This window comes from Bemisia tabaci, chromosome 4, assembly GCF_918797505.1.
Source record: "Bemisia tabaci chromosome 4, PGI_BMITA_v3".
NCBI lineage: Eukaryota > Metazoa > Arthropoda > Insecta > Hemiptera > Aleyrodidae > Bemisia > Bemisia tabaci.
In genome coordinates, this window is record NC_092796.1 from 57435299 (window position 1) to 57450520 (window position 15222).

The window sequence follows — 15222 nt, forward strand, 5'->3', positions numbered from 1 at the left end:
TGAAAAGAATTTGTGTATTATAGTGCGTAAGTTTCCCCCTGACGGGGACTTTTTTATCGTGTAAATCCATTCATCTATTGATTATTCGCCTGGATCGAAATTGGCAACTTCCGGCTACCTAAGCTCATGGCGGACAGTTTAGCAGACGAAAAGCAGCAAAAAGTGAAAGGCACAGGATTTTCTAGGCTACCGGGTGATTAAAACCTGTCACCTGAGTGACAAACGATCTAAAAGCGGCGTTGCTACCCCGTGAGGTTTTTTCCCGACTTAAAAATTATATTAAACGATTGCTTGAATGGGGGTCATTAAAGGTCGTAGATGTTAAATTTCATTGAGGCGATTAAACTGACGACTCATCGAAGTCTCTGATGACCTTCATTGCTTTGTACAGACAAAACTCTATTTGCTTCGAGATTTATTTACCATCCATCTCTTTTGAAACCGCTTAAACTCTCATAAATAGGGAGACGAAAAAAATTTAGAATTTCGATGCTGCGAATCTTTTTAGTGATGCCGATGTTTTGCAAAGACCAGCCTAGCAATGAAATACAACAGTAATCAATGAATGAACACAGGGAACTTTGGGTAGATTTTCATGATTTCCACCTAAATTTTCCCCGTGATTTTTTAGGACATTCATATATGAATCAGTTGTTTTCAAAAAGGAACAAATCCGTTCTTCGATGAGTCTTAGTTAGTGAGTTGAGTCCTTTTATGCAAGCCAAGACTCATGCAAAAATGCACTGGTTCCTTTTTGAAAACAACTGATTCATATACAATATAGTAATATGCAACGGTTAATGTTGTTGAAATAAACTAATCCAATCATTATCCGCTTTACAGAAAAATGTGTCCACTTTACTCTGACGCTCTCCCATAAAACCAACTTGAGAGCGTACAAAGTACATTCCATCGCGACATAAAATGACAGTTATCGCTTTTCAAGTTCAACTGAGAATGCAACTTCCTGAACTTGGATTCGTAACGGCTTGTTTACCTGGACACCTCAAGCCTCTTCATCACGACAACGGATCAGAGATGCAATCACTTCATTTCTTAACCTTGCTTCTTTATCAAAAGCATGTTACCTGCAGGCTCCCATTGTCTAGATCATGAGATCACGACAGAGATTGCCAATTAAGTCACAGGTCGATTTGAGATTTTAGATACGGCGCTTTCGTACGCTATAATAATTACGATTTTTTCTTCAATGGTGCAAGTACCGTTTTAATTATTATTTGCGGTATTTTAGAGGAATTTATAAAACCATTTTCAAAATGATTCGAAAAAAAAATTGAAAAAATGATTTTAAAAAAATTATTGTGAAACAATTTATTTGAAAAAAAAATCAAAAACATTTTCACAATAACACTAGGTCATTGAAGATAAAAATAACAATATTCCGTTCATTTCACTTTAGAAGTGGGATCGAATCAATTTAGACTCTACGAAGTGGTAAAATAGTGCTGGATCCACACGATTTTGCGGAGAAAGCAAGGCCGAAAACTTCCAAAAATTTCAATTAGAGCTCATTTGGAGCTCGTATTTTTTACTCTAATTGAAATTTTTGGAATATTTTGGCCTTGCATTCCCCTCAAAATAGTGTGCACCCAACATCCATCAGTCCGGGGCACATATTTAGCTTTTTTTTTTTTTTTTTTTTTTTTTTTTTTTTTTTTTGAAATCCTACTTTCGAGTTAGTTATTTTTTATTCAACCCCTATGATGTAAAAAAGTCGAGGATACGAAAACTCTTGGTGGACTTGTAGTCGAAAGTTACGCACCGGCAACGTTTTAGGTCGATTAGCGCGTGGAGTTATTTACGTAATTTACGTGTCATCCTGTGTCTCAGCCGTAATCCCTCGAGCCACCCTTCTCGAGTTCTCGCTGGTAGCGCGTCTCTCCCCTTTTCTCTCGGCTCCCTGTTCCAACTCCCCTACGATTAAACGCCCCTCAGAGAGTCGGCAGGGATCCCTGTGAGCTCGCGAAAACCCTGCCATTCTATCATCGGTCCCAGCCCTCGGCGAATCTCGACTTTTCACAGCTTTTCCTCGCAATATTCTTCACCGAATCCCTGAACTTCGTAACCTCACTTTCGCTGGTTCACTTAATGGAGAATTTGCACGAGAAAATTTCAATACTGCATACACATATGGTATTACTGGGTGAGCCACAATTACAGGTTTTTTTTTATTTTTAAAATTTTACTCTATTGTGAGAATTTGTAGAAAAATATACAGGGTGATCCAGAGTTAAACGGCCAGACTACAGGAGCCAAAACACTCCTAAACCTCCTCTTTAAATTGAGATTTCAATTTTTTAAGATCATTTTTTATGAATTCAGGGCATAACAGTACAGGAAAGTAAAAATTTTCGTGAGATTTGACTCACAACCGTTGCCAAAATTCAGAAAAAACTATTTACTTTCCGAAATTTTGGGGGGGGGGAGTTTCGGATGAAGGTACTTAAGAAAAAACTTTATGCTACAAAAAAGTCTTATTTTTACCCATAGAACACGCTTCTGCAGTCTGCCCGTTTCACCCTGGATCACCCTGTATTTATGTTTCAGAAAATGAATCGCCTTCTAATGGCACTCTGTAAAGAGAGTAAGTTCTGCTCCGCACTAATATTTTTGCACTCAGCGCAATTAAAATTTTAAAAACCGCGCTCTATTCCCGGCGAAAAAGCCCATATTTTATACGATTGATGTAAGATCTCATTCATTGCGATAAACGAGTGATGACGGCGGCGATTTTCTGACTGCGATGCGTGCGGGAGATGGGGGAAATCTAGGCTTACACGCAATCAATTGCCTAAGTAATCATGTGGTAATCATTCCAAAACTGCCTCGAGTCTCGTAATAATTATGTGCAGTCGTGCGGTCCGCTATGACGCATTTAAAACTTATCACTCGTACTTAAATGCCTCATGTAGATGACCGACAGCTGCAGATATATGGATGCAGTAATTTCAGGTGATTTCAACGGCACATACTGTTCTAAGGTCACTCTACTTATTCCCATCCGCAACGTAAAACTGCCCCAAGAAAAAGAATATATGATCCTTTGGCTCTTCGCTGTACTTCACATAGGTTCCCATCATTTCATATGGAAAAATATGCATAAAACAAGAGGAAAAACTAGATTCTGGACCCAATTATTATAAATCAGCACTACCGCGATTAGCCCAGAAATATGTAACTTAATTGTATTGATCTTGATTTTGACAAAGATAAGACTGTGATTGATGGGTAGTCATGATATGAACTGAGTTATGCGTTTGGAAAACCTAAATAATCATTTCCTCGTGGGCACAGAAATAAAACCCATCCTGCAAATAATACTGTCTCAATATTGCTTAACATCCCCCAGGTCTGAGCAATGTTGATAGGGAATGGTGTGGCAGCGTTGAGGCAACGTTGCTGGGGAAGAAAGCAATATTGCCAGCAGACATTACATCAATATCCATTAGAAATGTAGCCCAACGATATTAACAGGTATGGGACTACATTTTTCAATTAGGAACTAAAATTTCTGGCTCACTTTAAAAAACAACGTACAACCCATTACTCTCCCTATGCGCACAAGTGTTTTTACAGAAGTGCTAGAATTGTATTTCCTAGTTGCGAAATGTTGTCAAATTCTGTCAAAGGACACTACTGTGCCAATACTACCGTACCCAGGATAAACTCCGTATGAGCTTTCAGACGTTGCCAAATTTGCTCTATCAAAGTACGAAGTTTTCAGGGAAACCTTTGTCCTATGACTCCTATGATATTTTTTCTTGAATTTTCAGCAAATGATTATTCGTGGTCAGTTCTAAATTATATGCAAATTTCGAGAAAAAACATTGATAACTTTCCTAAAAATAAACATTTTATTGGAGAAAATTTGACAACTCTCGAATGTTCATACGGTGCTTGTCCATAGCACGGTAAAATATATCCTGGATATCCCTTAAGTAACGTTGCCTCACAGTTGTCTCGAAGTTAAAAGAGCGTGCTGCCTGGCAATATCCCTTGCAATACACTGGGAAAAAACACATCGGATCTAGAGTCCAGACTCTTAAAAACATCGACAAGAAAAAATACTCTTGATTCAATCAGATTTAAGCTTAAATCAAGAACCAAGCCTCTTAATTTGAGCGGATCTCCTTTTGATTTAAGCTTCTGATTGAATCAAGAGTCCTTTTTCTTGTCAATGTTTTCAAGAGTCTGGACTCTAGATCCAATATGTTTTTCTTTCCAGTGTATATTACCCCTGCCCCATTGCAAGGTGGGATGGCGTAAAATATTCGAGTAAAGGCAGTCATTGAGTGCACATTCGGGTCGTTAGGACTATGTTGACGAACTCAGTGACCGAAAACGCACCATAGGTGCGGATGGTAAAGACTTTTTTCCACGGTATAGACAATTACGAAAATAAACAGTTGGACGAGTTAAAATAAATCGATAAGATAAAAATAACGCCGACTGGGTGTAAACAAAACGAGAACCTCGCGATAACCTCATCGCGCAAAAATGCTCATCTCAAATCGCCGAGAGAAGCTGAGGCAACGTCCGATACGATACGTCAATGAGACTAAAGTCATATGGGCCGAAAAGGTCAAAGCCGAGAGCACTTTGAGAGTAAAAAAAAGGGAAAATCGCAGGCTCTGCAAGTACCTAAAAGTCAGGACGATGTATTTTTGGTGCTCCTATGTTAGAATGACTACTTTTTTAAATTTAAATTGAATTAGAAATTAGAAATGGTTTCATTTTATACAGGAGCCTTTTGGAGGCTGGGTACACGTCATGTTTACATTGTAAAGAAATATAATACTTACATTGCATATAACTTAATTGGAAGTGAAGAAAAGTATAATAATAAAATGTAGTCATATCACAAAAGAGGTTTGATTGTCTGACATTTAAGGGTAAATTGACAGATTGTTCTGTAAATTCTTTAATTATATATCTAGGACAGCTTAAAAGTGCCTCTTTGAGAGTAATGCTAAATTTTTTCGATCCCTCATTTTTTAAAAATAACCTTAGGGCCTCTAGAAGATTTTCAGAGAGGCTTAAGGCAATGTTTTTCACGAAAAATTTATCTTTTTTCATTACAAGACTGTTCTTTCTGTGAAAATTGTGTCTTGTTTCATGTTGGTGGCTTGGAGATATGCCCTCTTGACTTAAATGTCCCTTTTTTAATTCTATCTGAATTAAAGTAAAACATGCCATCCTTGCTATATCTATATGCTCTCATTTCGACTTCTTTTCTTCTAAAAAAGAAAACAACACCGAAATTTTAATGTTTGAAGCACCACGAAGAGGAAGGTCTTTTTGGAGGGTGTGTGTTTTTTGTTATTTAATGGCGGGAAAAAAATTGAGAGAAACTGCCGGTGGCATCCGAAAGTGAAGTAATTGAGCAGCATCTGAGGTAAAACACCTTGAAGATAATTTTCTTCGCTCATAGGTTTTGAATGAAGTAATTTTCTTCCGTTTAAAACATCGACTACTTGAGAAATTATCAATGCCTCGATAGATAATATTTAGATACTTTTAATTAATTGATACAGACATTAAAACTAATATTACGACATCGCTGGTATTTCCTAGCTTGATATTTGTTTTGGTTTAAGATGCGAAACGTAAACAGTTATAAAAATTAGATGTGATGATATAAATAATTCTAAGACCGAGACTAATTTATTAACTTTGTGAAGAGACAGTCTGACTATGTAAACCCTCACTTGATTTTTTTAAGACAGTAGGTGTGCATTTTTATTTGACTGCTTAGTCTTTTCACAAGATACATTGTTGTCTCACTATTCATTTTTCTATTCCTTTTAAAAAAGAAAAAAATGCGCTCTCGCAGAGGACAAATGTATTTAGGATCTCATTGCTAGCGTAGGTACGTTTTGGTAATAATTTTAACAGAGTGCGAGTGCTTTACCCTGGGAGAGACGAAGAAAAAATGCAATAAACACTGGAAAAAAAACACATTGGATCTAGAGTCCAGACTCTTAAAAACATCGACATGAAAGGATACTCTTGATTCAATCAGATTTAAGCTTCAATCAAGAACCCAGCCTCTTAATTTGAGCGGATTTCCTTTTGATTTAAGCTTAAATCTGATTGAATTACGAGTCCTTTTTCTTGTCAATGTTTTCAAGAGTCTGGACTCTAGATCCAATGTGTTTTTTTTCCAGTGCATTGTCAATTCTTAAATACACTTTTCATCCCTAAAAATGCGGAGAAAAGCGGTTTACCCTAACTAACTAGCCCGGCGGACTTACTTTTTTGTGACATCATTGTTATTTTTAAGTAAACTGCTGATGATACACTTGAGCTTAGAAACCATAGTGTACCTCGATACTTTTATAGATACAACTATTCCTTTAGTCGAGGTTGTAATTTTGAGAAACACGTGACAGTCCGTGCTAGCTACAGGTTGGTCCGATGGGTCATGCGCTTCGGAATACAACCCCAATACACCCCCTCCCACCATCCTCAAAGAATACATTATCTTAACCGGGGAAACCTTTCTTTGCCTTTCATGTTAACGCAAAAAAGCACCGTCTACCGTTTGATTTCCATTCGAAAGAAATTAAGAAGATACAATTGTTTTCTTACAGCAAAATGATAATATTTAGACGTGTATTTTGCATTCCAGACATTTCTTTACGTCTTTAAAATTTTAATGCTTTTAAATTATTATTTGTACTCGTTTATTTGTTTTGAAATTGCGCGACTCTTCTTCTTAAATATACTGACTTTCAGGAGAAATTTATTGAAAATATAAGTTTTGGTCCAAGTTTATAAGGTGGATATAGGCGAAGATAAAAAAATAGTTTTTTTATTGTTATTCTTGTAAGGGTAGTTACGTTACAAATAACTATTTTTAAGAGTAAATTACGTTATTTTCGGTAAATTCATCACGTGGCGGCTTTCGACGCAAAAATGGTGAGTGGAAAGAGCACCAAATAATCTCGTCGTAACAAATGTATTTTTTTCTTTATTTTAGATACCTAAAGTTTCATTACAAAGAACTATCTTTAAGAGTAAATGACATTATTTTCAGTAAATATTCATTACGGTGAAGTTTCGGCGCAAAAATGGTAAGCGGAAAGAGCACTTAGCAATCTCGATGCAAAACATCGACAATAACATGACAATAATTGTGAGAAAACCAAGATTATTGACTTGAAAACCTAGTCGTTCGAGTGAAACCAAGAGTGTGGCGCCACTAATTCGGCGTACGAAATTGATCTACGTGCGACTAGCGGGCAGGAAGGAACATTCCCGGCGTCCGGTTTTTCCAGCTTGTCGTCGGCTTTCCCCGGCGAGTTTTCCGGGGACGGAAGCGTAAAAGCGGGTGGGTGCTTACCTTGTTGAGGCGTGAGTCCCGCATGTGGTCGATGCCGCGGATGAGGTTGGGGGCCAGGGTGGAGCCGGAGGTGGAGGGGCCCTGGCCGAGGGCCCACTGTCCGAGACGGTCGGAGTTGGAAGACATGGTTCCGCGGACACTGAGAACAGACTGAGCCGACGGAGCCGGTCGCGGAGTTACGGCCGCGCTGAGGGTGAGCCGCGCCTTCCGAGTCGCCGTGTCGAGCTCCCGCTCTTGCAGCTTACATGACCTGCGCAAACCAAAGCAAACCACTTCCTCACTCACTGCGTCCGTCCTCGAAACGCGAGCGTGTGCCTCCGTCACGCCGGCTAGAAGCGTGGACGCCTGCGTCACGCGGGAACACGCTCACGCCCACACATCGACGGTGAAACTACCAAACCACGTATCTCGTTTGCGGTGTTTAAAAATCTACGCTCTCATTTTATTTTTTTGAAGTCGACCAAATCAATATCATTCCTTGAAATTTTCACAGAATTTTCTCCGCACAAAAAGGAAAAATCACAGAAATTTTCAAGACTAAACGTTAAGTAGTTTTTCATTTAAAAAATAAAGTATCACAGGAAGTCTGCGACGTCGCAAACCGAGATACGTGGTTTGGTAGTTTCACCGTCGACATACGCTAACCGAAAAAAAAGTGAAGTTGATTTACATTCTAGATGTAAAAAAAGTGTGCGGGAACTTATTAAATGCTGAATCTCCCGCCACAGCAGTTAGTTTTCCGTATTGGCATTGTTAAAATATCTGATGTAGTGGGTAATTTAGCATTTTATAAGTTCTCGCACACTTTTTGGCACCTAGAATGTAAATCAACTTCACTTTTATACAGGTGTTTGGTTCCGAAAAATCGGATTTTTCAGGGATTTTGAACATCAAATTTTTCACACTTCTTAGGGATTTTGAACATAGCATTCTCTGGCTTCACTAACTTTTCAAAGTTTTTTTGGCATGATCCTCTTGAAAACTATTTTTTAAAAAAAAACTACTAAAAGCGAGAGGTCTTTTGGAATTGAAAAAAAGGGTTCCACGGTGAAATTCCTTGGCTTTTCCAGGTTATGCCTGACTTTTCAAAAATGTGTCGCCTTGTTGGATGCGTTGTAAAAGTCGACAAAGAGGGCTCTGTCAAGAAAAGCTATCTGCTTTATTAATTAAATTAAGTTTCATCGGATTTTAAAACGTAAGTACATGTTCAAACTTCAGGATTTCCTCCGTTGGATATAAAAATAATTCCTGCACACGCATTTAAAGTTTGAAATCAGGAATAGCAACTTTTCAAAATAGTTCAACGATGAGACTATCGGCATCTCAAGCTTACACTGGTAAAAATTGGCAGTAGAATCTGTGTTTCAAAATACCATAGACCTACAGTCGGCTGTAAGGTTTCCAATAGCTTCTATAGCCGGCAACACAATATCTTATAGCCTTTTATAGCCGATGGCGATTAAGCAACAGCCTGGCGATAAAGTGTATGCTAAACGTTACTAATTACGGATGCTAGGACTTAGTCAGTTTTTGGACTACCGCCCTCTTTTTTGGCCGCAGTATCTTGATTTAATTTGCGGGGAAAGCTCCGTACTTTTGAAGGATGCCTGCCATTCCTAATATGTTGGAGCGCCTTCAATTTCGTATGATACTGTGCAATACCTCTGGTGTGAAATAGTTGCTTCATGCGCCGCGGTACATCCCTACGGGTACGCTGCGGCGCACTATGGTCCACAGACTGGATTTAACGGAACTTTATTCGAAAATGCACTGCACCGTTGTAAAAGGTGTTGGATCTTATGTTTTTTGGGTCGCTGATTTCATTTTACATCTTAGTTTAACAAAATATTAACATCCTGACCGAGAAACTTAACCTCAAATGTGATTTCTGGCGCTTTTAAGACTGAAGATTTTTTCCACCCTATTTTGACATGTATAAAAATAATAACAAAAGTGTCTCTCTGTCGAGATCAGACTATTCTCATTTATTTTTAGGCGGTAAATCCGAATATGACCTCCGTTTTGGTCCATCACCCTTAAAATTTCCGGTAAAGCCGATTTTACCCGGAAAAATAGACATTTTTGGTGTTTTTGCGACTGTTGACCTCTGCAACATGTAGGTAAAATTTTTTTCAGGTACTAAATAGTACTAGTTCGATGTATTTTGATCTACTGAGTCCGAAAATGACCTTTGTTTTTTCTTATCACCTCTCTTTTTTCCGAAAAAGCGACTTTTTCCCGGGAAAATGAGCAATTTTGACGTATTTTTGTCATAATTGCAATTCATGTTGATGAATTATACTGGACCCGTGGTAAACCGATTCTGTCATGTATATTAAGCTGCTAAATCCGAATATGACATAGGTTTTGGTTTATCACCCTCCAGTTCTCCGATAATGCCGATTTTTCCGCGCCTTTTGAGTAAAACCTTTCCCGGACTCTTGTGCTAAAAATACGGTTTAAATTGATTTCGATGTTTGATATATCGATTCTTATGTATTTTGACTTGCTAAACGCAAATATGACCTTAGATTTTTCCTATCACCCCTCATTATCCCGGAAAATTCAATTTTCCTCGGAGAACGAGCTTTTTCGGTATTTTTGCGCCAATTTTCCTATTCTATGGAGCTGTAGCGATTTTCCAAGTTCCTCTTTAGGTCTTCTCTGACGTCTTAAGAAACATTAACCGGAGTTCGACCTCAAATTGCCTCTTACAACCCCCCGTTTTCCTCAGAATACGGAAAATCGTCGCAAAAATACCAAAAAAGCTCGTTTTCCGAGGAAAATTGAATTTTCCGGGATAATGAGGGGTGATAGGAAAAATCTAAGGTCATATTCGGGTTTAGCAAGTCAAAATACAGAAGAATCGATGTATGAAACATGGAAATCAATTTTAAACCGTATTTTTAACACACTTAGAGTCCGGGAAAGGTTTTACCCAAAAGGCGCGGAAAAATCGGCATTATCGGAGAACTGGAGGGTGATTAACCAAAACCTATGTCATATTCGGATTTAGCAGCTTAATATACATGACAGAATCTCTTTATCACGGGTCCAGTATAATTTATCAACATGAATTGCAATTATGACAAAAATACGTCAAAATTGCTCATTTTCCCGGGAAAAAGTTGCTTTTTCGGAAAAGTGAGAGGTGATAAGAAAAAACAAAGGTCATTTTCGGACTCAGTAGATCAAAATACATCGGAATACTTTTATTTTGTACCTAGAAAAAATTTAACAGTCGCAAAAACGCCAAAATGCATGGAATATTCCACATTTTGATGTATGGAGGTGCACTCCGAAAAAATTAATTTCGACCGTTAGGCGCAAAAAGGCGCAATTTAAATTGGCATCATTTTAAAGTCAAGGATATGTTGAACAAGATTTTTCAATCCGCAAAGCATTAACTAGAATTAAAAAAAAGTTAGAGCTTCCTAAAAATTACGAATTTCACTGATTTCTAGCATTTTTTGGCGTATGTTTGGAGCGTTCAAAAGCATACAAATTTCGGTTCAAAATTAATGAAACGGGGTGAAAAGGAAGTCACTTGCTATCAGGTGGATCCATGTTGCCCAAAAATTTACATAGATGAGGCGTAACTCGGTAAAATAAACACCCTGTAACGCACCACCGAATGCAGCTCACAATCAGCTAATGAAGACCTACCGCGCGCTCTGTTGTTAGGGTCCGTCACAATCTTATAAATCATTATTAGTCGATGAAAACTTAGGTGACGATCCATGAGAGTATGTATGAGAAAACTGTAGTGCCAAACTTTAATTTTTTTCACCCTCAAAATTTGACTAAAGTTCCGTTAAATAGGGTCTGTGGACCATAGTGCGGCGCAGCGCGGCGGGCGGGCAGCCAGCGCTGAACGCGCATTGGCGCCTACAAACCTAACAGGGATACTTCACGCATTGCGCAATGCGTGAAGTATCCCTGTTAGGTTTGTAGGCGCCAGTGCGCCGCCGCTCCGCTTTGTGTTAGGCTCTAATATTTAATCTCGCGGAGTCAGCGTTTTTCAACTCATGACTTTGAAATGTTTGCACACTCTGTATGGATTATTCTCATTTTAATTGATGAAAAAAAATATGTAGTAAAGGAAAATATAATGTGCGTTTTGTAAATATTACGGTGACCCCGTACAAACTTAAGGATTTACAAAGCACAAGAATTTCTACATAATTTCTTATAGCCTTTTATAGCCGATGGCGAAAAAGCAGCAGCCAGGCGATAAAGTGTAAAGCCCGGCGATAGGAACTATAGACGGGCTGTATAATTTTTTATCGCTTCGTGTAGCCCGGCCGTATGATTTTTTCCACTTTCTACAGCCAGCTATATGATTTCCTAACGCCCTCTTCAGTCGGCTATAAGAACTCCTATGGTATTTTGAAACGCAGCTCCTATCGCCAATTTTTACCAGGGCATTGAGGTTGATGAGGCAAGATTTGAGGTTGACCGCTTTTGGAAAGTAACGATTCCTGATTTTAAATTTAGATGGCGATTCCAGCTGGGAGACATCCGAAAGCTTCACACAAATACATCCAAGAATCGGATAAAAATTGATTGATACGCGTCGCAGGCAACAGCAATCTCCGCCAACTTGGCTTGGAGCGCCCTCAAATCTCGTGATACTCTCCGCTTTGCCGGGGAGTTAGTTTAGTTGCCTATCAGGAACCAACCCTAACCACGGTCACCGATTTCACTGCACGCACTTGCGAGAGTGCTATCTGGTACCACGCATTTAAGAAGAACAAAAAGGTCTGTTCGTAATCTATGCATGAAAATCAGAACTTGCTATATCTTCATCCTTTGCTTCGGAATTTTAACAGTAGCTTATAAAACAAAAATAAATGGAAATTTGCCGGCGATTGCCTGCGACTTACACATCCGCCTGAGAGTTTTTTGTTGATCGAACTTAAAATGTTGACTATAACAAACAATCTCTTTCCCGTTTCTACAAGCTACACGTACACATACAAAAGTGTCCTTGAGTAACACACAACAAAGGTATTTGAAGATATATTGAGATAGTCCAAATACATGATGATTACTCTTACAGAAGTTTAGAAAAAACCATTGTCGATGGGATGAAGTTGATAATGAGCCTTTTGTTAGGTTGCCTGATAAGTGGGGTGATAAGCCTTACAATGTTGCCGAGTTTGTGCAAGACGCTGCAACATTCGGGAGCAGCTTGCTTGTATTTCTACGCTAATAATGATCTACATGTTGTTGGCCCATTTCTATTGTGTAGGACTTCAGTTCATGTGGTAGGAAATAAATTTGGAGGTATGTGATTTAGCAACTTTGCAAAGCTTATAAATCATTTTACCGAAAAAAAAACCTCAATCACTTGAGGAATGAGGAACTGTCGAGCACTTCTTAATCTCTCTCAACAAGATCGTTTTTGGTCCCTACAAACTCAATGACAGGAGATTTTTGTTGATTTTCATAATCTTAAATTTTCGCAAAAGGTCTTGAAAACCGTAGCCTTGCGTGACTGATACTGTTCAAAATGAATGTATGTGATACGATAACTAAGCTGGCTTTCAAGTAGGATCACTGCCAATGGGAGAATCAAGTTGAAAAACGTCGCATATTGTTGAACTTCTCACATTCAAGTTGAAAACAACTTTCAGAAAAAACGGATCAGTTCGCAAATTTAAATTAAAATCTACTGAAAAAATTTCTTTCGTGATTAGCATACTCAATGCGTCCACAATCATTCTGTATCTTTGCATTTTAAGCGAGGGAAAAACTCAGAATTTATTTTACAAATATATGTTTCATGAACTTCTACTCTTCCGATATTTTCCCAGAAGTATTCTTGAAAAATGTACTGTAATTTTTGTAACATTAGAAAAGTACATTATGGTAGGTAGGAAGAATGCCTGAACACCACAATAATTGACGTGGAACCCGTGCCTTGTTGGTGACATAGTGTACTTTGTGTAATGTATGAGGAATGTACCTACATCGTTTGGAGGGAGAGGAGAGGGTTTGAAAAATGTGCGTTTGAAATATTTTTATTCATTCAGAAATATTTCAAAAACGCACGGGGGTACCAGGAGAGTTACGAAAGAATGCGGAACGAAATTCTTATTAAAAACGCACCCCTGAGAAGAGAATGACCACATTTAATTTCCCAAGAACCAGAGGAATGTTTACGACCTACAATTGCAATGAATCAATTCTTCATTGCCTATCTCTGCAGCAGGCCCGCCACAAGAGGGGGGGATACTGGGTCCCTGGTACCGGGGCCCAGGCCCCGGAGGAGGGCCGTGTTACCCGTGAAAAACCACTACGAATTCACATGCAACCCTTGTTTCGTAAGAAAAAGAAAATGAGAAGAAAATTCGTAAGACAAATTTACCCTAAAAATTTCGCAAAAGGTGAATAGATTTTCAGAAACACGCTGGGGCACTGTAGAATTCTTCTTAAATTTTCAAAGAAGTATGCTTCTTGGAAAATTAATATCTATTTTCAAGATTTTCAGTACAGAGGGATATTTTTAACCAACATTTGTAAATACAATTCTAGCTGAAGCGCACTTAAGCGCATTCATGACTGCAAAAATGTTAACGGAAATCGAAAAGGCCAGCGTGCATGGAGGCTATTTCTATTTAAATCTTCCGTCACATTCTTACGGCGCAATGATACAACTATTTGAACTCTCCAGGATGTGTGAGGTATCACGCCGCATTTGAAGGCGTTTTCAAATCTGCCAAGTTCCGATACCCGGATTATCGATTTGCATAGTTCATATTCTTTTGTTATATTCCGTGTCACTTCTTTATTTTTAATCCTCGTAGAAAAACAACCCATTTGTAAATACAATTCTAGCTGAGGCGCACTTCAGCTATGTATTCACCGCTGCAAAAATTTCAGAGGAAATCTACAAGCCCAGCGTGCATGGAGGCTATCTCCATTTAAATCTTCCGCCACATTCTTACGGCGCAATGATACAACTATTTGAACTCTCCGGAATGCGTGAGGTATCACGCCGCATTTGAAGGCGTTTTCAAAACAGCCAAGTTCCGATACCCGGATTATCGTTTTGCATAGTTCATATTATTTTGTTTCCATTTCTAACCACTTGTTCAATTATAATCCTCCTATGAAAACCACGCATTTGTAAACACAATTCTAGCTGAAGCGCACTTCAGCTATGCATTCACCGCTGCAAAAATTTCAGAGGAAATCGACACGCCCAGCGTGCATGGAGGCTATTTCCACTTAAATCTTCCGCCCCATTCTTACGGCGCAAAGATACAACTATTTGAACTCTCCGGAATGCGTGAGGTATCACGCCGCATTTGACGGCGTTTTCAAAATAGCCAAGTTCCATTATCGGAATAATCGTTTTGCATAGTTCATATTCTTTTGTTATCTTCCGTGCCACTTGTTTATTTTTAATCCTCGTAGAAAAACCACCCATTTGCTTAATACAATTCTAGCTGGAGCGCACTTCAGCTATGCATTCACCACTGCAAAAGTGTCAAAGGAAATCGACAAGGTCAGCGTGCATGAAGGCAGGCCCGCCACAAAGGGGGGATACTGGGTCCCTGGTACCGGGGCCCGTGTTACCCGTGAAAAACCACTACGAATTCACATGCAAGCCTTGTTTCGTAAGAAAAAGTGAAAAATTTACCCTAAAAATCTCGCAAAAGGTGAATAGATTTTCAGAATCACGCTGGGGCACTGTAGAATTCTTCCTAAATTTTCAAAGAAGTATACTTCTTGGAAAATGTCTATCTATTTTCAAGATTTTCAGTACAGAGGGATATTTTTAGTAACTGCGTTTCATTTTCTTCCGTCGTCAGATGCTAAGAGTCTCCAGTCTGGGCATCCTCGAC

The 15222-nt window shown here is 38.8% G+C and overlaps 1 protein-coding gene across 5 annotated transcripts in view; it reads right to left on the minus strand.

Annotated features, from left to right (window-relative positions):
- LOC109042599 (NADP-dependent malic enzyme) overlaps positions 1-15222 on the minus strand; it is an 85430-nt gene that overhangs the window by 62879 nt on the left and 7329 nt on the right. For all 5 annotated transcript variants that reach the window (XM_019059446.2, XM_019059447.2, XM_072300145.1 and 2 more), the window contains exon 2: positions 7367-7616. In XM_019059446.2, the coding sequence (XP_018914991.2) occupies positions 7367-7616 (250 nt within the window). The remainder of the gene's footprint in view (positions 1-7366; positions 7617-15222) is intronic.